This window comes from Phacochoerus africanus, chromosome 6 (assembly GCF_016906955.1).
Source record: "Phacochoerus africanus isolate WHEZ1 chromosome 6, ROS_Pafr_v1, whole genome shotgun sequence".
NCBI lineage: Eukaryota > Metazoa > Chordata > Mammalia > Artiodactyla > Suidae > Phacochoerus > Phacochoerus africanus.
The window spans coordinates 65,822,875-65,847,661 of record NC_062549.1 but is presented as its reverse complement, the minus strand read 5'-3'; the positions used below and the strand labels follow the sequence as shown (position 1 = coordinate 65,847,661).

The following is a 24,787-nucleotide window of genomic DNA, read 5'->3' as shown; positions in this document are numbered from 1 at the left end:
AGATTATTTTGTTCAGATTATTTTCCATTATAGGTTATTACAAGATACTGAATGTAGTTCGCTGTGCATACAGTACTAAATCAAGTACTAAAGTGCCAAAATCAAGGTACCAGCAGGTCTGCATTCCTTCCACTGGGGGCACTCTTGGAAAGAACCCATTTCCTTGCCTTTTCCAGCTTTTAAAGCTGCCTGCATTCCTTGTTCTTTGGTCCTTTCCTTCATCTTTGAAGCTAAAAATGTAGCATCTTTAGGGAGTTCCCTGGTATCTCAGCAGCTTAAGGGTCTAGCATTGTCACTGCTGTGGTGCAAATTCAATCCCTGGCCCAGGAACTTCCACATGCTGCAGAAAAAAAAATGTAGCATCTTCAAATCTCAATACCTCACTCTCTCTCCCTAGCCTATGCCTCTGAGGTCACATTTTTCTCTGACTCTCCTGCCTCCCTTTCCCTGAAAAGGACATTTGGGATTACCTTGGCCCCACCTAGCTATGCCTGGATAATCTCCTCATCCCAAAATCCATAACTTAATTCACATCTGCAAAGTCACTTTTGCCATGTAAGGCAACAAAACCAGTTTCCACGAATTAGGATGGGGACATCAGTAGATGGTGGGTGTCCACTCTTCCACCTACCACAGCCAACAGTGCTCTGCTTGCTTCATAAAGAGAGTTTGAACGTTTTCTCTGGTTTTCTGCTCTGGAACTGTTTGTATAGCATTAAGAGTCTCTTTTCCTTGAAGGTTTGAGAATATTCCCCTGTGAAACTGTATGGAACTGGGGCTTTTTTGGAGTGCAGTTCTTATAAAGCTGATATAAAGTTCTTATAGTAGTTTTTATAAACAAATAATCTACATAAAGGTTATAAACCTTTTCCTTCTCTGGAAATTGTTCTATCTAAGCTTTCTATCACTATTGAATCCATTTCAAGAAGATGTATTTTCCTAGATAATTATCTCTTTCACCTAGGCTTTCAATTTATTTGTTTTGATATTTGCAAAGTAGTTGCCCATGTTTTAAATTTTTTATATCTCAATGATTATTTCTCTTGTCATTTTCTGTTTTGAATATTTGAAATTTCTCCCCTTTTTCTTTCTTTTTTTTTTTTTTTGGTGTGTGTGTGTTTTGTCTTTTGTCTTTTGTCTTTTTAGGGCTGCACCCAAAGGATATGGAGGTTCCCAGGCTAGGGGTCTACTCAGAGCTGTTGCTGCCCGCCACAGCCACAGCCACAGCAACACCAGATCCAAGCCACATCTGTGACCTACACCATAGCTCACAGCAATGCCAGATCCTTAACCCACTGAGTGAGGCCAGGGATTGAACCTCAACCTCATGGTTCCTAGTCAGATTTGTTTCTGCTGTGCCACAATGGGAACTCTGAAATTTCTCCACTTTTTCTTAATTAGGTCAGCTAGTGACAGTCCATTTTGATACTTTTTTGAAAGAACCAGAAATTTGATTTAATAATTAGATATGTCATTTTTCTCTTCACTACCTCATTTTGCTTGTATTTTTATTATTTCTTTCTTTGTGCTTTCTTTTTATCCAGCCTTTTGAGTTTGAGGGTTTGATTTATTTATTTTTTGTGACGGAAGTGTGTAATGCTATGAATTTTCTTCTAGTTACTGCTTTAAATGCATCATAAATTCTAATCTGCTGTTTTCCATTAGCATTATGTTTAAGAAATTCTATAATTTTAGATTTGTATTTCCCTTTTCACCCAGAAGATGTTTAATAGAAGGTCTATTCATTTCCAGATTAAAGGGCTTTCTTGTTTTAATTAACTTCTAGTTTTATAGTATTTTATCAGAGTGCTGTTTGTAACATTTCTACCTTATGCAACTTCCTGATGTATTCTTCGTGACCTAATATGTAATCAAATTGCGTGACTTTCTGTGCGTGTTTGAGAAAGTGGAATCTCTATTCTCAGAGTATATGACCCTTGGATACGTATCTGTGAGAACTACTTGATTGATTATATATTTTGATTGATTATATATTTCAATCTTCTATATTTTGAGTCCGTGTGACCTGTCTTAGATTGAGTATCTCCTATTACCGTTTCTGTGTATTTCTCATTGCATCTTATACAGGTTTCTTCTTTATGAAGATGGTTGCCCTTCCTCTCCCACCTTTGAAACTTAGTAGATTTTGTATTCCTGTTCTGTCGGTTGCCTCCGAACTTATACATTCTTAATGCCCCAAATCCCTGTTTCTGATTTATTTATTTATTTATTTATTTTTGTCTTTTTGTTGTTGTTTTGTTGTTGTTGTTGTTGTTGTTGTTGCTATTTCTTGGGCCGCTCCCGCGGCATATGGAGGTTCCCAGGCTAGGGGTTGAATCGGAGCTGTAGCCACCGGCCTACGCCAGAGCCACAGCAACGCGGGATCCGAGCCGCGTCTGCAACCTACACCACAGCTCACGGCAACGCCGGATCGTTAACCCACTGAGCAAGGGCAGGGACCGAACCTGCAACCTCATGGTTCCTAGTCGGATTCCCCAACCACTGTGCCACGACGGGAACTCCCCTGTTTCTTATTTAATCTTATGTTATTGCATTGGTCAGTTTTTAATGGTGTTCTTTGACTACCAACTACTACTTGAATGATACTCAATGACCTATTATCTTCCAGCTTTTCTACTTCTCCCAGTTTTAGTTGGATTATTTCTACTTTGTCATATAAAATGTATATGTGTGTGTGTGTGTGTGTGTGTGTGTGTGTGTGTGTGTGTGTGTGTGTGTGTGTGTGTGTATCCCTTCCCCTACCTTTCTTTTACTCCTGGATCTAATAAATGCTCATAGAGCATTATAATATAGAGAGCTCTAGAAATGTCCCAATAAATGTTAAATGCTCATCTTCAATCCTTTTGCTGAAGTTTCCCCAGTGATTTCTTGGTTGAATGACACATCCCCTAGAAAACTGTTCAAGAGCTATTGCACAGTCACATGTTTGAAACTGTTTTTCTGTAGCCTTGATATTTGATGGAGAGCTTGACTGGATATACAATCCCTGGTTCACAGTTTCATTTCTGATTTAAGATGGCTTTCACATCCTCAGATGTTTGATTGAGAAGATGTAATGTACTTAGCAGTGTTATGTTGTAGTTTTCTCCACTTCATAGTTTATTTTGGCAGGGACATTTTCATAAGATGATAGAATTTTTATTCTTATTTTCTGTTTCTTTTGTAATAATTTTGTTTGTATTTAGACTCCTTTTATTAATTTAATGAACTTCAAGTATTTACAAGATGCCTAGTTTAAGAAGATCCTTTTCTGTCAGTGTAACCACGTATACCTTTTTTTTACCTTTTTATTTTATTATTATTTGAGGATGGGATTTGAAGAGGTTGTGTGTCCCCCAATTTTTTGTTTCTCTTTTTTTCTTGCAGGACCTGAAATGCTCCCCCCCACCATGGCTTCTTTTTTCTTTTATCACCCAGTTTCCAAAGGATGTTTCCCTCTTCCTTTGTCCCCTTTTCTCCTTGAAGTGATGCCTTTCAAAACTGCCACCTTGATTCATGAGCCCTTTGAAGATTCTTCCTCATTGTCATTACTGTGATTTGCCAAAACTCTATAGTATTTTATACTTCAGGTTGACATTCTTTCCAGCAATGGTTTCAAATACATTTTTAACTCCATTCTCACTTCCTTTTTCTCGCTACTATTTTCCCCAGGCTTGCACCAAAAGTGTAACATGCAGCTCTACTGAGATTTAGTATTAACTTCTTCTTTTAATTACAGGTGATTTGAAGATTATAGAATTCTCTATCTTCTAGTTATACTGAGGGTGTGGAGCTTGTGTAGTTTTACTTCCTCTTCCTGCTCATCTGTATTGCTTTATAATTCATTGCATTCATCTAGGCCACCTCTTTCTAAGTAGTACTTGGCCACACCTAGAGAAAAGATGTTGTTTTCTGCAGAACTGTGGTCATCTTGGTGATGTAGAAAAGTCTGAGAGAGAGAAAGCTAGTGTAGTCTTTGCATGCTGGGGGGAAAAAAAACACTCAACAATTGATTTATCTAAAGGCTAGAACTTTTAGAGAAAAACAAAAACAAAACAAAGAAACAGTTTTGCTTAATTTGAAGAGTTTAATTGCACTCAAATGCAGTTTCGTACTGAGTGCCAGGGGATTTAAAACAAAAATAGCTTGCTGAGGATCACCTATCACATTAAAATACTTGGAAACACATCATTCCCCCAACAACCCTGTAAGTAGTAAAGGTTTTATCACATAAACTATTTCCACACTTGACTGATGAGGAACCAAGACCCAAGCTCTCTCACAGGATTTCCTGGTTGCAGAGATGACTTGAGTAGAGCCAGGAGTAGAACACTGTAAAATACCCGTGTATTTCCAGTAGCAACCAAGCCTGGTCATAGAAGTTTTCACCCATTTGATCCTCTTTCCAGATTTCATTATCATTCAGTCACTTTTGTAACCTAAGGCCACTCCTCAATAACAAATTACTAGAGAAATATACTTTTTAATGTTATGTTTCAAGTTGATGTGTGCCATATAAAGTGTGAGTTGCTTATTCCATAAGCAGGAAATCTTTTCCCCGCTAAGGTCCCACCTCCTTCTCTTTTCACAGAGGACAGTTATGGGATGGATGGGAAGGTTAACCTGGCCCCTCTCACTGCAGACGTCAACTGGCAAGGCCTGGAGGAGGTTTACGGTGGGAATGGAAGCATCTACGAGGACAGACAGAACTCTAGACTTAGTCTGGTTGACTGGACTAATTACTTGAAGGATGTAGATAGAGTATTTGCACTGCTGAACCGTCACCATGAGCAAAATAGAATAAACCAGACTACAAGTGCTCAGAGTGATGGGTTCCTGGCTGTGTCTGCTGAGCGCTCTGCTCCGGCAGAGACAGCCTCCGCGGAGTCAGATAAAGACCCCCGGCGTAGGGTTGAAGAAGCGCCTCCTTTGACCTTGCCAGCTGACCTTCCAACCCTGCATTGGAATCGACCCACATTCAGTCCCGAGAGTAAACTTGAATGGAATAACGACATTCCGGAAGTCAATCGTTTGAATTCTGAACACTGGAGAAATCATAAAACTGACAAATGGATGGAACGTGAAGGGATCCAGCGTCTTGAACCTGATTGGAGTGGCGATGGCCCGGCCGAGCTGGGGCAGCCCAGGAGCGGGCACCAGAAGGCACTTCCCCAGGACGATCACCCAAGAGAAGATGTTGCCGACGACCGCCTGCATCTTCCTGTGCGGATGATGAAAGTGTCCACCGTGGAGCAGGCTGCTTCCTCCAGCAGCACCGAGAGGATGTCGAACAAGGTGGAAGAGAATCACAGAAGGGGGAGCTTCCAGGGTCAGGAAGGCAGTGCCTCCTTTCCACTGTCCTCTGATTAGATGCCCTGTTCCCTTACCCTAAACACAGTATTTTTTTTTTAACTTTTTCCTAGTCAACTAATAAAGGCAATCATGACAACCAACATTCCAAACTTGCCCCAGGGACACCCGCGCAGCGGACGTTAATGCGCATGCGAGTGGTCCGCGCACAAGAACTTGGGGCTCAAAGTCACGATTCACCAAGGGGAGAAAGTGACTCCCCTTGTGGGATTATGTTTGTTTGTTGGGGGGCGGGGGTACTAAAACAGTATTATCTTTGAAAGTTGTAGGGACATGCGTGTAGCAATGTTATTCCGTCATGATGGCTAGAATTGTGCCTTTTCTGAGTTTCTGAACCTTGATCTCCTCGGTGAACCTTTTAATCCACATTCCACTGCGCACGTCAATGTGGTTTTGATTCGTTTTTAACCACTGGAATTTTTCCGTGCCCTCATTTTTAGTTCGTGATTTTTGCACTTTGAGATTGGAACGCCATGTCTATTTGGTTCCTTCCCCTCTACCCCACCCTACAGGCTTGTCACAGTCTGCTTGCTCTCAGTGTGACAAAGTGGATCCCAAAGGATGACACGCAGGATGGCTCACATATTGTCCCGCATACCACTTTTTCCAGAACATAATGCATGTGTTGTACCTCGACTTGCTAAAACTGATTAGCAGAAAGGCATGGCTAAGGATGTCGGCAGTAAAAATAAATAAGTAAACAAAACAAAGATCGCCTGCTCTCTTTCTGCCCAGCCTCAGTGTGCTCATCATATGCTTAAGGTTGCTGCATTTTTATTATTTTCTTGACAGGATCAAAGGACTGAAGACTTTTTTTTTTCCATCTTTGTTTTGTTTTCTTGACCTGGCTAATAAGCTTCAGTGTTGAGAAAATATGTTGCATTTGCATAAGGAATCTTTTTCAGTAAAACAAACTCATGAATGTTTCATAATTTAAACACCATATGTGTCGGTATGATTATTTTTAAGGCCTTCACCAGGTTCTGGGTTTTTTTTTAAGGCATCATTCAAAACTGCTTTTGAAATTGTGTTCTTGAAAATATTCTTGTCATAACATTAGATGTTTAAATACCAGCAAAAGGATTATTACCTCATTGAGAGTTACCGGTATCCTAGCCAACTTCCCAAGAAAGTTTTTTTTTTTTTTAGCTTAACAGTACTTTTCATTTTATTTTTAGATAATTCAAATGCATAGGTAAATTATGTTTTCTTTAAGTGCTTAAGGTAAACTCTTTTAAAGAAAATTAATATGTTATAGTTGAATCTTTGATACTTTTAAGTCTTTACCTTAGACTCTGTACATATGTTAAAAATAACTCTCGCTTCATCCGATGTGTGTGTCACCGGCTGAATGACAGAAGAAACATATTTATGGTCATGAATGACGTGCTTTGTAAAAAAGCTTCAAGTTATTAGGAAGCATACTGCGTTTTTTTTTTTAATCTTGTGTAATATTCTGTAATACTTTTATAGAACAATTCTGGCTTCGGGAAAGTCTAGAAGCAATATTCTTGAAATAAAAGGTGTTTAAACTTTACCTGTTGCAGAGAAATGAACTTAACCGAGATTGTGTGGTCTACCCATTTTTGCAAGTAAAACTGAGTCCTCATCTCAGTTTCTAGCCTTATTTGTCAAATTGCTCCAAAGCCAGTGTATTACAGAACATTCTCAGGGTAATGATGTCAACACAGATGTGTCTCATTGCTGTTGGGAGGTCGTCGGAGTCCCCCCCAGGGGCAGCTTCCCAGGCATGCAACCGGGCAGTTGTGCAAGGCCAGGGCTGGGTCGAATTCTTTACTGTCGCCATCTTGAAATCCTCAATAGTTTTTGAACAAGGGACCCCACGTTTCCATTTTTCAGTGAATCCCCAAATTATGTAGCCAGTCTTGGGCAGCACAAATGGAGTTTTTCAAATGCTAGGAGACAGGACCCCCCCCCCAAGTGAGTTTGGGTTCTCTGGGGAACCATGAACTTGGTGGAGAACTCAAGACCTCGGGTTTCCTGCTTGACAAGTTCCATAGACTTCCTTCTGCTCCAGATGTCCTGAGGACCTTTCTCCCCTACAGGTGGAGGAGCTTTCCATCTGTGAAATGTCCAGAGCTCAGAAGGTTAATCATAGAGGAAAAAAAGCAAAGGACTTTGGCATCTGCCAGTTCCATCCTGGAATACTGAAGGAAACCATCTGTATTTGTTTGCTGGGGCTGCCATCGTACCACAGACTGGGTGGCTGAAATAACAGGACTTTATTTCCTAACCGTTCTGGAGGCTGAAAACCCATAGCTGAGGTAGCAGCAGGTCGGGCTTATCCTGAGACTTCTGTCCTTGGCTGGTGGAGGGGCACCTGCTGTGTCCTCATGGCCTTTTCTCTGTGCAGACACACCCCTGGGATCTCTCGTTATAAAAACGCCAGTCATACTGGATCAAGGCTCCACTTGTAGGACCTCATTTAACTTTACCTCTTTAAAGATCTCTCCAGATACAGTCGCTCCAGGGATTAGGGCTTCGATACATAAATTTCGAGGGAACTCAGGTCAGCCCATAACACCACAGTTTCATCAGGAGAAGAATCCAGGATAAGAGTCTTGTCTGTAGACATGGCATCATGCCTTCCTCCTTGTTCCTGTCCCATCAAATGTGAACAGGCCAAATGCTGCTCTCCTGGAGAAAATTCCATTTTGGTTCAATAACTATCTCTGGAGTAGCTACTATGTGGAAAGGGCACAAGAGAGGCTTTTTCAGATCTCGAAGGGCTCTTGGAGATTGGCCAGGGGGTTTCATTTGGCCTCCGGCAAAGCCGACACCCGGAAGACTGAGCTGATTTCCCAGCTGCACATTCCCCACAGATTTAGAAATGAGACTGAGCAGAGGTGAGGGCCAGCCCCGCTCCACTTTCTTCTCAATGCACATGCGCACGCCCATTGCGGGGCGGGCAGGGTAGGGGAGAACCTGCCACCCTGGCCCCAACACACACGCTCACCAAGTTAGTGAGAAGAGAGGTCACGGTGGGACCCCATTTGATAAGGAGCCCTAGAAAGAACTGCAGACGTGAAATTGCAGAAGACTAACTTCACTGCAAACTCTAGCTTTTACTACCTGTGTGAATTTGACAAAGTCAGCAGACCCCTCCAAAACAGCTGCTCTGACTATAGAATGGGAGATTTGAATCAAGGACGGCAAATACATGTGTGCTGCTTTTCCCAAAATGTGCCCAGAGAAGATGGTGCTAATTCATTGGAACAATTCTTCACTAAGCCAGAGCATTTGTGCCTTTAGAATCCGCAGTGCAGCCAGCTGCTCCTCCAGCCAGCTACTCCCAACACTGTGAAACTGGTGTTGGCCTGCCTGCAAGATAAAAACCTAGTTACTGGACCCAAGCTAGGTAATACGGGAGGCTCCTCCCAGCTGGCTTCTTTAAAAAAATTCTTGGGAGTTCCCGTTGTGGCTCAGCCCTTAACGACCCTGACTAGTATCCATGAGAACTCGGGTTCGATCCCTGGCCTTGCTCAGTGGGTTAAAGATCCAGCATTGCCGTGAGCTGTGGTGTGGGTCGCAGAAATGGATCAGAAGGGGTAGCTACAGCTCCGATTAGACCCCTAGCCTGCGAACCTCCATATGCCCAGGATGCAGCCCTAAAAAGACAAAAGAGAAGAAAAAGCCTCTTCCCCTCCATCTTCCTCTCCCTCCTCCCTGCTTTTCTGTCTCCGCTCTCTTCCCAATTGCTTTGCCACGTCTCCCTCTGTTTAACCCGACTATTAGTAGTTAACCCCTCCCTCTCTGCTTCTTCTGTACCCTGTAGAAGCTGCTCTGAAAGCTGTAAAAGCTGCTTAAGCCCCTTCCCTGCCCCCTGCCCCTCCACCTCCAACATCCACACTCACTGCCGGCTGAGCCTCTCACTGCCACGACTCCAACCTCAGCCTCCTGCTCAGAAACTAGACTTCTAGTCATCACCTTCTCCCCTCTCCACCTCGCCTGTCACTACCAGCTTCCCCTGGTTTAGCACCACCCGCCCAGGTCTGAATTTTTCTCTAACTTTCCATCTAAACCTCCTGGGCGTAGCTCCATTCCCCATCTCAACCCATAGACCTCTCACCCATCCTTCATTCCCATGTCATTTCAAATTTTACCTTTTCCTTCTATGTAAACTTCCCTGGATGCCCACACCCCCCAATCCCTGGACATAATACTTTGCCCATTGCTCAGTCTCTCTCAACACTGATGTTGGTACAGAGGAAATGAATCCGACTAGGAACCATGAGGTTGTGGGTTCCATCCCTGGCCTCACTCAGTGGGTTAACGATCCGGCGTTGCCGTGAGCTGTGGTATAGGTTTCAGACACAGCTCGGATCTTGCGTTGCTGTGGCTCTGGTGTAGGCCGGTGGCCATGGCTCCGATTCGACCCCTAGCCTGGGAACCTCCTATGCCACAGGTGCGGCCCTAAAAGGACAAAAGACAAAAAACAAAAACAAAAAGAAACACTGATGTTGCCTGAAGCCAAGGGAGTGAGGAACAACTGGCCACATTCATAACTTGACTCCTGCCCCCATTTCTGGCCTCATGTGCCTCCTGTTGATGTTGGTCCAGAAGACTCACCTCCCCCTAAGTTGTGCGGCGGGTGTAAGGAACTTCCCCAGCACAGTACCTTGGGCTGAAAGTGAGCCCACTGCTGTATGAAGCAGAGACAATACTTTCAAGAATTAGATTTTTCCCTGTTGAGATGAGGATGCTCCTGCTCCCTGGTACTAGGGAAAGCACGGCAGACGGCGGAGGGCGGGGTTGGGGGGGGAGGTGTGCTGGGGGGCGGCAAAGGGAGCTGCAAATGTTGCGGTCTTTTGTGCTCAGCATTGCTTCACTGTTCTGCTGACGAATAGAAGTGGTGATTAAAGGTATCTCCCTTCTGTTCTGAATTTCTAGCCCCCACACAGGTGGGCATCCCAGGACTCCAGAATCTGCATCCTTCCCCCTGCCAAACCTCTTCCCCTACGTTACTGCACCTCCCAGCCTGCACAGCACAGGAGACCCAGAGCCAGAGGGGAACCAAGCCAACCACTAATAGGTGTCAGCAGAAGAGGAGATGTCATCAACCTTGCCACCCTAATATGTATTAGGAACTCAAACCCAGGAGGAACCGGAAGGGCCGAGATTAGCAGAGCATGTGTTTCCCATAATGACCATTAGGTGTCACTCTAGCGCAACTAAAGACCTCTTTGCCAGGTGCCAGGACTTGGGCCCTGGCAAAGCGGATTTCTAAAATCAAAAAAAAAAAAAAAAAAAAAGGAAAAAAAGGTGGGAGGGAGGTTCCCGTCACGGCGCAGCGGAAATGAATCCAATTAAGAACCATAAGGTTGTGGGTTCGATCCCTGGCCTCACTCAGTGGGTTAAGGATCTGGCATCGCCATGAGCTGTGGTGTAGGTCGCAGAGGTAACTTGGATCTGGCGTTGCTGTGGTTCTGGTGTAGGCCGGCGGCTACAGCTCCAATTAGACCCCTAGCCTATGCTACGGGGGCAGCCCCAAAATGCAAAAACAAAAACAAAAAAAAGGGCAGCAGTACAACCATTTCGACAAGAAAACACCTAGAACAACTTGATCCATAGCAGACTCATTCTTTTTCAGTGCCTAGGATCTTGGCCATTCCAGCAGGCCAAAGAATAGCTTGGCCTTCTACTGATTTATATCAGTGTTATGAGTTGGAACTGCATCAAACTTTGACATTTAAATTCAAGAGTGAGCACTGAATATTGATCTCTTTGCTTTCCAATGACCCTGTGCAATTAAAAAACGTTTTTGGCTCCCATACCCTGAAGCTACAGAGGCCATCTCTGCCCAGATGGCAATTTCAAGAAAAAGAAAGGCACTGGATGTTTTTTAACAGCTCTTAAAATGCTGAGGTTTTACCAAGTCTGGGACAAAGCAAGGAAGATGAGTGGCCACATTCATAACCTTTCTGCTCCCTTCATTTCTTTTTTTTTTCTTTCTTTTTTTTTTTTCTTTTTGCCATTTCTTGGGCCGCTCCTGCGGCATATGGAGGTTCCCAGGCTAGGGATCTAATCAGAGCTGCAGCCACTGGCCCACGCCAGAGCCACAGCAATGCAGGATCCGAGTCATATCTGCAACCTACACCACAGCTCACGGCAACGCCGGATCGTCAACCCACTGAGCAAGGGCAGGGACCGAACCCGCAACCTCATGGTTCCTAGTCGGATTCGTTAACCACTGCGCCACGATGGGAACTCCTCCCTTCATTTCTTAAAGAGAAACGGTTCTCTTGTGTGTGTATTTCAAACAGCATAGTATCCAGAATGGCTCTGCCTCTCCCTTGAAAGTGTGGGTATTGAAGAGATTCAAGAGAAACCCTTTTGCTTAAATTGCACACGTCATTGAAGAGAAGATGGTAGAATTGGGCAGGGGTTATTATTTGCTCTTTGCATAAATGGCTCCCTAGATAAATGCACCAAGCCAGGGAGGAAAAGAAAGGTTCACCCAGAAGTCAGCACAGATGCAAATGCTCCCTCCAATAGTCCATGTGTCTTGGGCCACTGTGACCTTTTAGTTTAGGTGTGCAAGGGCGGGATGGAGTGAGAAATGGAAATCAATTGCCCTGCTTTCCACCTAGGGTGCTTGAGGCTGGAGTCTAAATATAACCACTTTGCACTTCAGTCTATGAGTCATGCTGTTATTTCCATGGCTCCTTTAGCTCCTTCCGCCTCTCACCTAAAAGTTTTAGATGCCAGTTTACTTAGAGAACTCTGCTGGACATAAGACAAGACCTCAACATCCAGGACTTTTTCTTGTCCGACCACAAGTTCTTCCTCCAGTCTCAAGCCAGCTCCTGGGCCCCTTGAGCAAGATTCGCTTATTATCTAGTAGAGATTAAGGAAAGGGAGCATTTAACTGCTGTGTTGACCAAGCTTTGATATGAACTCCTTTGGAAATTACTTTTTATGCTTGAGAATTGCCCTCGATTTACCAGTTTTTATAAAAATGAGTTGGACTCCTTTAGGAATATCCTTACCTGATCATGGTCAACTGTGTGGCAAAGAATAATACCCATCAAAGGGCTGCCATATGTTCCCCAACACTGCCAGGATCCCAGCACTTAAGCAGGGACGTGGTACTAGTTCAGACTAATGCAATGTGACATGTGTCCCTTCAGGGCTGAGAAAGAGCCAAGTCCCTTTGCCTTTCTCTGGGCCCTTCCTTTCCTTGTCTCAGCAACCCTTAAAGTTCTAAATGATGCAACCTCAAAATGGGGAAGTCTTTGTCAGACGGGATTTCTGAGGGTCTCTCTGGAAACGACCCATAGAGACATGTTCTGTAAATGAGAAATAAATCTCTGTGCTATGAAGCCACTGAGATTTGGAGGTTGGCATGTTCCATACGTATAATGTAGCCTATCCTGAATAATGCCAACCACATTCAAGGCGCATAATTCTGCAACCCCAAATTCTATTTGAATTGGAATAGGTAAGTGGTGAAATAGTTAAAATTACTGTCTTTGATGACTCAATGGAAAATGCAGTACTGCAGGTTCCTAAAACTATAATCCTAATAGTTCACACATAGGACATTTGGTTTTGAGGCAGAGTTATCAGTTACATAAAGAGTTCATTACTGCCATTTTCCAGAGTAAGTTGAGCCCATTTAATCCCATCAAAGCACTCTACTGGTAACCCTCTTTCTTTTTGTCTTTTTAGGGCCGTACCCAAAGCATATGGAGGTTCCCAGGCTAGGGGTCTAATTGGAGCTGTAGCCGCCAACCTACACCACAGCCACAGCAATGCCAGATCCTTGACCCACTGAATGAAGCCAGGTATCAAACCGGCAACCTCTTGGTTCCTGGCAGGATTCGTTTCCACTGCGCCACCACAGGAACTCCACCCCCTTTCTTAATGACATAAATCAATGAAACAATTTTACACAATAAAAAGCAATACAATAACTTTAAAAAAATAAACACTGGGTCTTTATAGAGAGAGAAAACATTGGCATCATTATTTCATCCCTTCCAACAACAAAAATCCTAAGAAACAAACTAATTTCAATCCAACACACTTTATTCTTTTTTCTTTTACCTCTTTTCTGAATTTTCAATAATCAAGTATTCCAGATGTTGTAAACCAAGGTTTATTAGTACATTGACAATAGATTTCATTGAACACAGGAAATTATACATCTTTTCAATGACCCTAAGAGGTCTTCAAATAAATAGTCATTTTAAAAACCACAAAATCAAACTCCCTTTGCTCAAGAACTCAAAACAGCCTTTCATCGCAAGCACACCTAGACAAACAAAAACACACACGCTGGACACACACTCCACTAGGATCCTAATGCCAGTTTATTTGACACAGTATTACACTTCCTGTAACTAAGGAGTTAGAGGCTGACCTGCCAGTTTGATGCTTCTAGATGAATATTTGGGGGAGAGGTATGTATTTGAAGAAAAATGCCCACTATAAAGTTTTACCAATTGTCCTTGTTTTTCATTTCTACATACAAACTTTAAACTTCTTTTGTTCACCCCTTTGGTTTAATACATCCCTGCCATTACTTTAGTTATCAATAATATCTTCTCCTTTGATTTTAATCTGTAATAGCAGAATACCAGAAAAAGACAATACCTTCCAAACTTCAATATTAAAAACAAGGTACACGGGTGTAAGGTTTTTTGTTTTGTTTTGTTTTTTTGGAAAAGAAATAAGAAAAGTCTATCTGAAACAGTTTTCACCTCTCTCTGAAATTATTTTTAGCATCTGATTTTTCTTGTTAAAATAAATATAAAAAGCACTGGGTTTTCCATAAAAAAGTATTCCCCCCCACACTCTTCATTTTTGCAGTGTCAAGTTCATGGATTAACTGTAGTAATGAGAGTAATGAGAGCTTGTTTTTTGAGAAGTTCTCCAGATTTCCAAAAGCAAAGCACATGCAGTCCCTTCTCAGTGAAATACCATGAATTCAGTGGGTTTTGTTTGTTTGTTTTTGCAGTGAACATGCATGAAATACTTTTAGCACCAAGGCATTTACTTTTTAATGTTGCAAAAGCAAATACCCAGGGAGGGTTTTCATCCTATTTGACCCTTCCTAGGGCTGAGTAAAAACCAAGTGCTGAAAATAACCTCTTCAAACATACACAGATCGGATTTCAAAGTAGCAAGAAGTCTGGGACAGACGCAGACAGCAGCATCCTGGAGGGTGAGGAAAGGAGAGAAGACAGAAAAGATGAAGAGAACGAGGCCACTAACTTCGCCTTGCCAGCCACGGCACTCCCTTCCGTACTACGGAAGAGGAAATGCGAATAGGTGTGTGAAAAGGATAGCTACCAGCCGCTGTAACAGAGAGTTAGCAAACCTGCCGTCTAGGCCATTCTGGGATTATGCAGTGTTCTGATACCTATCTGCTACTTAGGATACTCAGTATGCACCTCCATATCAATAGTTATATTCACATTTCTGTGTCATGTAGGATGTTTTCAGTACACACAAAATCACAAAAAGTATAATGGGCTGTCACCCTAGGTTGGGGCTCTCCAGCTGCTCCTAGACACAACCAGAGGATTTCTGCAAATGCTTCAGGTCCACTTAAACTAGGAAGCTCCTCTTTGGTGCACCTGTAGTTGATACAAAACAGGCTCCAAAAAGAAACTTTCTGGTTCTAAGGCCACCAAGGAATGCAAGCTAGAAATGCAAACCAAGGGAGAATTTTCTTAGTGGTTGGTGAAAGGTGGGACTGCCGATACCTCCTCCATGGAGGTCGCTTTTTTGATGGCTGACATTTCCAGGGCCAGGCTTTGGTTTGTTACTGCAGCTACTGATGGTAACAATTGGCAACAATCGGGTTGTGGTTTGGTGTATAACATACAACATTTTATATATGTTCATTCACTATGTAACACTTTGTATATGGTCATTTAAAATTTTATTAGTAAACTTAAAACCACTATTCATTCACTAAAAAACCAAAAACCAAATAAACAAAAAACTAATGGAAATGTTAACATTCTGAAAAAGGACCAAAAAAAAGCATACACCTGAAATCCCTAAAGCTCAGATTCGACAAATCTGAACCACCTCTCCTCATAATGTTTTGTTTCAGAAACTCTACTGAGATTCAGAGTTAACATCGAAATTGGATTTGTTCTCTATTAAACAGGAACTCTAAATAAATTCTTGAGGTATCTTAGGACAAACAGTTTTGAATATAAGACTTAGCTAAATAAGTATAAGTTTACCTTGAAAATTGAAACATTCAATTTTGATTTTCTACAGATTTTTTTCTGTTTTACACAAAGAAATAACTTTTCTACATTTCAGAAACAGTAACACATCAAAAAATGAAACACTCCACCTCACTACCATATAGTCACACCTTGCGTATTTTAATCAAAACTACGTTATGCATTATGTAGTGTAAGAAGTATGCAACACATTCATGGCTCAGCGGAAACGAATCTGACTAGCATCCATGAGGTTGAGGGTTCAATCCCTGGCCTTGCTCAGTGGGTTAAGCATCCAGCATTGCCTTGAGCTGCGGTGTAGGTCACAGACACAGCTCAGATCCCACGTTGCTGTGGCTGTGGCGTAGACCGGCAGCTATAGCTCCAATTCGACCCCTAGCCTGGGAACGTCCATATGCCTCGAGTGCGGCCCTAAAAAGCAAAAAAAAAAAGTGAGCAACAGAGAAATGTGCATCTGAACCCTGACTTAACCACTCTGTACAATCCTGAACAAGTCATTTTACCTCTGAGCCTCAGTTTTCATCTTTAAAAATAATAATAATAGTAATAAATAGTTATCTTGCAAAGTCACAAGAGAACTGAATGATGTATGTTAATTGCTTGGCTTGACCAAATGCTCTGAAAATAGTCAACATTCAGCAAATGCTAATTTATTTCCTTTCTGCTGCTCCTTTCTTTCCTCACTCTAGTTCTGAATGACTTTTGACTGTTTTTAAGAATTAAATCCACCACAAAGGATAAGGATGTCAAGCTAAAGAAGACAGTCAAAATAATGAGCACCAACTGCCCACTGCACCCCCTGGGAGTTTCTAAATTAATAGGTTAGACTCAAGGATATTTGCTTATTAAAGCCAAACAATACATTAACCTACAGAGTTTATTAAGGAACAAGGTGACTTTTCAAAAAATAATAATAATAATTATAAGCCGAAGCTCACAGAGAGTGGCAATTAAAAGTGTAATAAAAATGATGACTCTAAAGTGACATGACCAACTTATTAGCAAGCATTTAAGGACCTCGTATATACAATTAGAAGGTATCATCTATCAAATAGTCACCTTAGTTGACTATGTGACTATTCCAGCGATGCTACTAGAGCGCAAAGCATTTTGAGGACAACTCAATTCATCCATATTCCAAAACATCAGCCCCCCCCCATGATTTTTTTTTTACTATTCATGCTACATTTGCCAACAACACAGGAATGATATACTAGCTACTTATAGGTACCGGATACTTGAGGAAGTCCATTATTAACATTGTGGCGTATGGGTACCGCCAATTTCTTTGAATTCTGACCTAATCCATGGAAAGGATGTCATAGACTGGCAGATGGTAAGTGGGTAAAATGGTGCCTGATAGGGACGTGGCGCTCAGTCAGTGATGGCTGAACTGGATGACAGATCAAGGTGGAGAAAGGTGGAGGGAGGGTGTCTCTAATTACACCTGCTGAGTGCATCATTTCCTTTCCTAGATTTCTAAGAGCAGCTCCTTTTCAACATGTGCTACCAGGAAGAGAGAATGCCAAGAGTGTTGGAACTCACAATCTTAGTTACCAAAAAAAAAAAAAAAAAAGTGCCAATCCCACCCAACTTCTCTCAATGCAATCTCTTAACAGTCAGAGGAAAATTAAGAAAACATCATCTCTTCCCAATCCATATATGGTTAGGCCCAACACAAAGGAAAACTTTCTCTTCTAAGGGATCCAAGATCTCCCTTATGTCTACTCTGAAGCCCCAGAGTAGGCACAAAGACAATCAACAATATTCTCTGAAGATCTTCAGAAAAAGCCACTTTGACCACAGTTTGACAGACACAGTGTCATTACAGGTAACAGCAGTGATGACTCAGCTAAACAAATCTGCTCCAAGGGAAGTCCTTGTCACCTGAGACCCCTGCCTCCACTCCCTGTAGACATCATTTAGTCCAATTGTGAGAATCCTCTCCATAAACTGCATGCAACCAAGAGAGCCATTTGACCCAGGCTATTCCTAAGTAGAGAGGAAAACAACCTTTTACCCAGGAATAGTCACCCAACTCTACCTGTGCAGCCGTCGATGGAGGGCTAAAAGCCTGAATCATGGGTCAATCACATCCCTTCCGTGGAAGAGTGTAAATCAGCCAAGGAAACCATTTCCCAAATTAGCCCTCCAAAAGCAGAAGCTCATCAACAGAAACAGTTCACAGTTATATTGATATTTGTACACTAGAGTCCCTCCTAAATCTGAGTTGTCATAATTCCTTTTCTGAACAGCCAGATCCATGAATTAACTTGCTATCAGCTCCCTAGGGCTGTCAGGAGGCATCTATTTTAGGAACCACATAGAAAACATTCTGTGTGGCATCTAAATCAAAGTGATGTGCTGGAAGGTACAGAAAAGAATGACGGATAATAAACCCAAAGTGCATTTAGAAACAGAAAAACCCTGTCTCAGAATCCCTTTGGAAAGATTACAGTAGAAAGGAATCAAAATGAGAAGTGAAATGATTCTAACTCTGATAAGGGTGGATTCTGTATGATAGACCAGTACATTTTAAACAATTTTTAGTCATGACTTTAGATCATAACCTAGGTCCGGCTCCCAGATCTCCCTCCTGCTGCGTTCAAAGTGATTTTCATATTGCAGGTTCAGCTTTCCTAATTAAATGACTCCATTTTCAGAGCAACCACAGCAATTTTATATATGTAACTGCAGATTTGCTAGTGCTTCCAGATATATCTCAAATGATCAGGTGAGACCCAATCTTACTCCCGTGGGATTTCTTTTTCCAACTACTTAGAGTGTCAAGGTCACAATTCTTAACCACCTTCATGTGGGCCCTTAAAATTTCGGCAGCAATTTTCTTTGGGTGAGAAAGCCATCAGTTTCCTACCTTATTATGCATCTCATATTAAGGTTTCTAGCCATATTGTTTAGCACACTAGTGTTAAAGCCCCATAAAAAAGAATCCTGGAATTTATATTCAAGCTCTTAGGTTCATGATTCAGCAGCTTCTTTAACTCCTTTATGGTGGGGCAGACAGACTAAAAGAGAATGTGTCTTATGAAATGAAGTAGCTGTTTCCTTTATCACGCTATACTTAGGGTTTCTTTGAAGCTTTTGAAAAGTTCTACCTGATTTTTAATTCTGCTATGGCTTAAAATGCTACGAACAGTACTTTAGGGAAAGTTTAGCTTCCTCTTTTCAAAAATGTATCTGCTTTAGTCTCTGAAAGCAAAAGTAACATGCTGCACTTACATCGTCCCAAATTGCATAGTTGAGGCAAATTCATTTGTGCTTTGTAGCCGAACTCAGAGTAGGTGTTCATATCTCAAAACCTGGATTTGTAAATGCAAAGTCATGGTCAGACTCACCCTTGTTTGGAGTGTTTGCTAATGATATGCACCGGCATTACACATCCCATGATTTTGTTAACCATGCACCCAGCCGTATACCCATATTGGAGCATGAGCGTCAAATTAACATCTCAGAAATAGAAACAAATCTATATAAACACCTCCTTCTTGGACAGAAGTGGGGAAAGGCTCAGTCTTGTTGAGGTATCCAGCCCTCAATCAACAGTGGCTGTGTATACTGAGTTCTGTTGGTTTGAGGATTGTGTCTCTCGAGGTTAAAAGAAGAAAGAAAGTAAAGAAGGCACAGGTGTTTCTCAAGTCGCCATATTCAACTCAACCAACAAAACTAAAGTCTTCCATTTTCAAGCTTCAGGAGGGAGGCTACATGGCAGCAGGGCTTTCTTCCAGCCCCGGGTCTGGGGAGGAACTTATTGCTTCTGGGAAGGGCCCCGGATAGGTCTGTGCTGTGTATTGGATCCCTTTTTGCAGACCAGTCTCTTCATGGAATTCTCCCTGGGTGTTGAAAGCTGGGCAAGATCTAGTCCGGGCATACTTATCGGCACTGTCGGTATGGCCCACCATCTCACTCACAGTGCTCAGAGGGAATTCTCTCCACCTCTGCCTCTGCAGTTCTTCCTCCTTGTATTTAATGGAGTACCAGGCCAAGAAAATAAAAATAAAGCCAACGAATTTGAGGCCGGCTGCCAAACCAAAATAGACAAAACGAAACGATGTGACATTGTACTCCCAGCAAGAGCCTTGCACGCCACACTCCTGTTGCCAGAGCATGCAGGTGGTGTCAATGACTGCTCCAAAGTAAATTGGAGTAGGAATGTATGCTAGAGTTGTTGGGGAAAAGAAAAAGAAAAAAAGTTAGCACACCTTCTAAGGGGAAACAGATTTGTGACTCGATGGGGCGCTTGTTTGCTCGACAACCACTTGTGGGGTAGTTCTCTTGTGTAACTTGATTCTGGTAAATATGTACATCACTTCATCATAGTCTTATTATAGAAATGTTCACTAAATTGTAACTCCTTAAAGGCTTCCAGTTTGCAAGCTAGAATGGGTTTTTTTTTAGATGTTAGAGGACATTCATTTTATGACGTATTATATTAGACAGATTATGATATAAAATTCTAAAAATTAATAACACATTTTTAGACAGAAAAGTTTCTATTGATAAAAATGCAATTAGGGAATCCTTTTAAACTTAAAAATCAGATTTTTGTCCTTCAATACACAAGTGGCCATATTAGACCATTCCTGATCCTCAGAAATTCAATACACTGCGTTCTTGCGGGTTGGGTTCAAGTCCTTGGCTGCAGGAAGAATTATGAGGAAAGCACTGCCCCGCATAAGTTGGAGACCACATCAGACAGCAACTTCAAAAAGGCACATGGAGTATGGAAATAATTAAGGCCTAATATTCATCTTTAAAGCTTAGGAAGCATCTGTGATGAGTAGTAGCTGCATTGTCTAGGCTATGATGTAGACATTCTTTACTCCCACAAGGAAAAAAAAAAGTCTGTCCAAGTAGACAGCCTTCATCACATGCTGCTCCCTTTGCTGAAATGTGTCCCCACCCCAACTTGTTCACTTTGCAAATATCTACGCCTCCTTTAAATTCCTGACCTGCTCAGATGCGACTCTATTCCCACTGCATTTCGTATATACGTCCATAGTGTCCACTATCTTGCAGAATTTAAACTGTTACAGCTGTCACTCATAAGCTCCTTGATGGCAGAGCTCATGCCTTTTATTCTTTGCACCCCGAGGACCTATCAGAACAGTCCATGGATCCTCAATAAGAGTTTTTAAAAGGATACGATGAGTGGAAGGAAGAGAAGAAGAACAGAGAAAAGGGAGGAAGGGAAGGGGAGGGGGAGGGGACGAGGGGAGAGAGGACAGGTGGGCAATAGCCAGGAGGCTGTGAGTGACACACTTTTATTTTTTATTTTATTTTATTTTATTTTATTTATTTATTTATTTATTTATTTATTTATTTATTTATTTATTTATTTTTTGGCTTTTCTAGGGCTGCACCCGCAGCATATGGAGGTTCCCAGGCTAGGGGTCGAATCGGAGCTGTAGCCACTGGCCTACACCAGAGCCACAGCAGCGCGGGATCCGAGCCGGGTCTGCACCCTACACCACAGCTCACAGCAACACCAGAGTCTTAACCCACTGAGCGAGGCAGGGATCGAACCCGCAACTTCATAGTTCCTAGTCGGATTGGTTTACCACTGAGCCACGACGGAAACTCCGTGACACACTTTTAAATACCTGTACTGGGAGTTCCCGTCCTAGCTCAGTGGTAAGGAACCCTACTAGGATCCATGAGGACTCTTGGCTTCAATCCCTGGCCTTGCTCAGTGGGTTACAGCTCTGGCATTGCCATGAGCTGTGGTGTAGGTCACAGATGCAGCTCGGATCGCACGTGGATGTGGCTCTGGTGTAGGCCAGTTAGCTACAGCCCTGATTGACATTTGACCCTTAGCCTGAGGACTTCCTTATGCCATGAGTGTGGCCCTAAAAAGACAAAAATACATACATACATACATACACACACTATATTCATTTAAAAGGAAATATTGTGGGAGTTCCCCTTGTGGCTCACCAGTTAATGAACTTGACTAGGATCCATGAGGATGTGGGGTCGATCCCTGGCCTTGCTCATTGGGTTAAGGATCCAGCGTTGCTGTGGCTGTGGTGTAGGGTGGCAGCTACAGTTCCGATTCAACCTCTAGCCTGGGAACCTCCATATGCCCAAGGTGTGGCCCTAAAAAAAAAGAAAAAAGAAAAAAAAAAGAAAAAGAAATACAATAAAAGGAGATATTGTCACTATAATTGGAATGTAACATTGTAGGAATGTAACATTATTGGGGTGAGCAAAATAGGTGAAGGGGATTAAAAGGTACAAAACATATAATAGAAGTCAAAGGGATGCAATATACAACATAAGAAATATGATTAATAATTTTATAATAATGTTGTATGAGGACAGATGGTTCCTAGACTTACCGGAGTGATCATTTCATAATGTAGGCAAATGTCAAATTGCTACATTGGAAACTAACATAATATTGTATGTCAACCATGTTTAAATTTTTTTTAATTTAACATCATTAAAGTGCCTAATGCTTTCTTTTTGCTTCGGAACTCGGGGAGATGGAAAATGGCTTGCTGGCTTAACTATGCTTTTTCATAATCAATAGAACTTAAGATTAGGTTGAATTAAATAATAAATGCCTGATGTGTTTGTTCTCCCTGCACTTATTCCAGATGCTATGCTGTCCATCTGTTGACTCACTTTATCTCCACATCCGTATCAAATTACCCAATCCCCTGGTATCAGAGACAAGCTGAGCAAAAAAGAAGGAACAATTTTTTTTTCTTTTCCCATTCAACTACCCCTTCGATAAACAAATTTCCTCCTCTGAAAATAACTTTTTTATTTTTAATGAGAAGTATAAAGCCCACTTCTTAACTATATCAAAGTATGTCAGAAGTTCCTTGAACCAGCATTCTTTGGAAAGCTGCACTTTCAAAGTATTCAGGGTACCCAAAAAAATAAGCCATCCAGTTCAAAGCCACTGGAAGCCTTTGATGCTCACTGGCAAGTCATCAGTCTTGGTCTGGGCAAGCCATCTACCACAACCTAAGACAAAAATGAGAATTCCAGAGAGGATTTGTGTTTCCGAGGGCCAGATGATTTTTAAATGTTTAAAATGTTTCATCCTTCAAAACTGAAAGAAACAATTTGAATCCAAAAAAGTAATAATTTTTTTTGGTTCTGTGGACAAGGATACTGATGACTGGGGGAAATAACAGCTGAAGAAAATGACAGGCTGCCCCTTAAGAAAGAAAAAACAAAAGATGCTTGATGATGAGGAAGTCATATCAAAAGACATTAAAATCAATCAAGGGAATGAGCCACTTCACACTCTGTTTCCCAGCCACTGTCCCAAGACATCACAGGTGATGCGATGTTTGTAAAAGTCAGAACAATCGTCTTCATGCCCAAATAAACTCTGTGACTTACCACAGTGACACAGAGCTAACAAGCTTTTCTTGTCAATGAGTAAAAAGTAGTCCCTATATACCAATTGGGAGATCTTTTTTCTTTTTAGAATTTTTAATTTCTTTTTCTCAAAAAACTTGATCAGTATACTCTTTACCCAGTCCAATAAAATTGCTGGAAAGAAGTAAGGAATTAAAGTTTTGACACACACACACACACACAATGAGCAACAATTCCTATCAGTTTCATGTTACAAAAAGACAAAACCGGAGTTCCCGTCGTGGCACAGTGGTTAACGAATTCGACTAGGAACCATGAGGTTGCGGGTTCGGTCCCTGCCCTTGCTCAGTGGGTTAACGATCCGGCGTTGCCGTGAGCTGTGGTGTAGGGTGCAGACCCGGCTCGGATCCCGCGCTGCTGTGGCTCTGGCGTAGGCCGGTGGCTACAGCTCCAATTCAACCCCTAGCCTGGGAACCTCCATATGCCTCGGGAGCGGCCCAAGAAATAGCAACAACAACAACAGACAAAAGACAAAAAAAAAAAAAAAGACAAAACCACCAGGATTGCAAACTCATAACAATTTCTTGATTCGAGATTTCTTACTGTAAAAACTCTGGGGAATTTAGTTCAAGTTTATGTTCACAGTGAAAAAGAAACTGACATGTAAAGTCAGTTTTGCTTTGTTTCATTAGTAACAGAATTGGTCGGCTTTTAGTCCAAGTCAGAAAATGAGGAAGTTGTGCCCTCCCCACTAGCCTGTAAAATCCTAGCTCCTACTAATGGTAACAAATGTCTTGACTTGCCATTTTTAAAAGACAGTGAAAATTTGCCATCTGCAAAGAGGAACTAAGAGGCACTCTTGGAAATTCAGGAACATACCAAGTGTTCGCAATAAAACAAACTGCATTCCCAGGGCAAAAGGTCTCTCTTCATCTTCTACAGACCTATGAAGAAAAGAAAGAAAGAAATATTTTAGAATAATGACCTTAAGAAAATCAAAGTCAAATCAAGCCTGCCTAGCTATGGAGCCAGGGACCAAATAGATGCCAAAATAATTAATTCACAAAATCAGTTCTGTTAAAAGAAAATACATAGCATTTTACCCTAACTGTTGCATTCTTTTTCTCTTTTTGCCTATGCTTTGCCAGATGGTAGGTGTTTACACTGAAAATGACTCCCATCATTGCTCAAGGAAAAGCATAGAGAAAAAAATATTTTTTAATGGTCCCAAAATGTAAAGGACACAAGTCAAAAGTCAGAAAAAGAATGAATCCCTGCCAGCCACCTCACTTTTTCTTCTTTTCCTAAAACTTATGCTCCAAATAATTCCCACAGGGCAGGGAAATTGGAGTCTACTGATTTTGTAATTAGCAAAAATGAAAGGGCTCCTTTTCTGAAGTTTTGGGTTAGAAGCCAACTGGTGATGTGTCATGCTTGAACATTACAAAATGGGCAGCCCTTATTTGGGTTATTTAACATCTCTTATAGAATCAAAGTTGAAAGATTAGATTGCTAATGATTCAGATGTTTTTCATGAGGAAGTACTTTATCCTTTGTGTCCCCCACACATGGGGTTCTCGGTATATCACGTAAAATTCCCAAGGACGGGCGCACATTGTCATCTTTTCCCCCAGGTTCTTTGCTTTCTCACAGCAATTTCCCCAACACTGCACACATTGTCATTACTCCATGAGTCTCTGCTGATGGGGGAACCGAAGGAGTAAACCAATGGGATTTGCATGGGCTGTTATCTTACTGTCAAGGACTGAACTGCCTGGGAATCTTCTAACTCAGATGGGAAGCCAGAACATGCAGAATAAACAGGC

At 41.9% G+C, this 24,787-nt stretch overlaps 3 protein-coding genes across 5 annotated transcripts in view; 2 read left to right on the top strand and 1 right to left on the bottom strand.

Annotated features, from left to right (window-relative positions):
* Positions 1-4,672, top strand: part of LOC125129260 (extracellular sulfatase Sulf-1) — a 155,414-nt gene extending 150,742 nt beyond the window's left edge. Inside the window, exon 21 of one of the 3 annotated variants that reach the window (XM_047783782.1) lies at positions 4,592-4,672. In XM_047783782.1, coding sequence (XP_047639738.1) covers positions 4,592-4,622 — 31 coding nt within the window. In that variant the 3' untranslated portion in view covers positions 4,623-4,672. The remainder of the gene's footprint in view (positions 1-4,591) is intronic. The other 2 variants (XM_047783781.1, XM_047783783.1) reach the window with 2 other exon arrangements.
* Positions 4,606-6,907, top strand: LOC125129261 (uncharacterized). The gene has a single exon (XM_047783784.1). The coding sequence runs from the start codon at positions 4,606-4,608 to the stop codon at positions 5,368-5,370; it is 765 nt and encodes a 254-aa protein (XP_047639740.1). The 3' UTR covers positions 5,371-6,907.
* A 12,402-nt stretch (positions 6,908-19,309) lies between these two features.
* Positions 19,310-24,787, bottom strand: part of SLCO5A1 (solute carrier organic anion transporter family member 5A1) — a 141,450-nt gene continuing 135,972 nt past the window's right edge. The window contains 2 exon segments of the mRNA XM_047782862.1: positions 19,310-19,779; positions 23,841-23,905. Of these exon segments, the coding sequence (XP_047638818.1) occupies positions 19,310-19,779; positions 23,841-23,905 (535 nt within the window).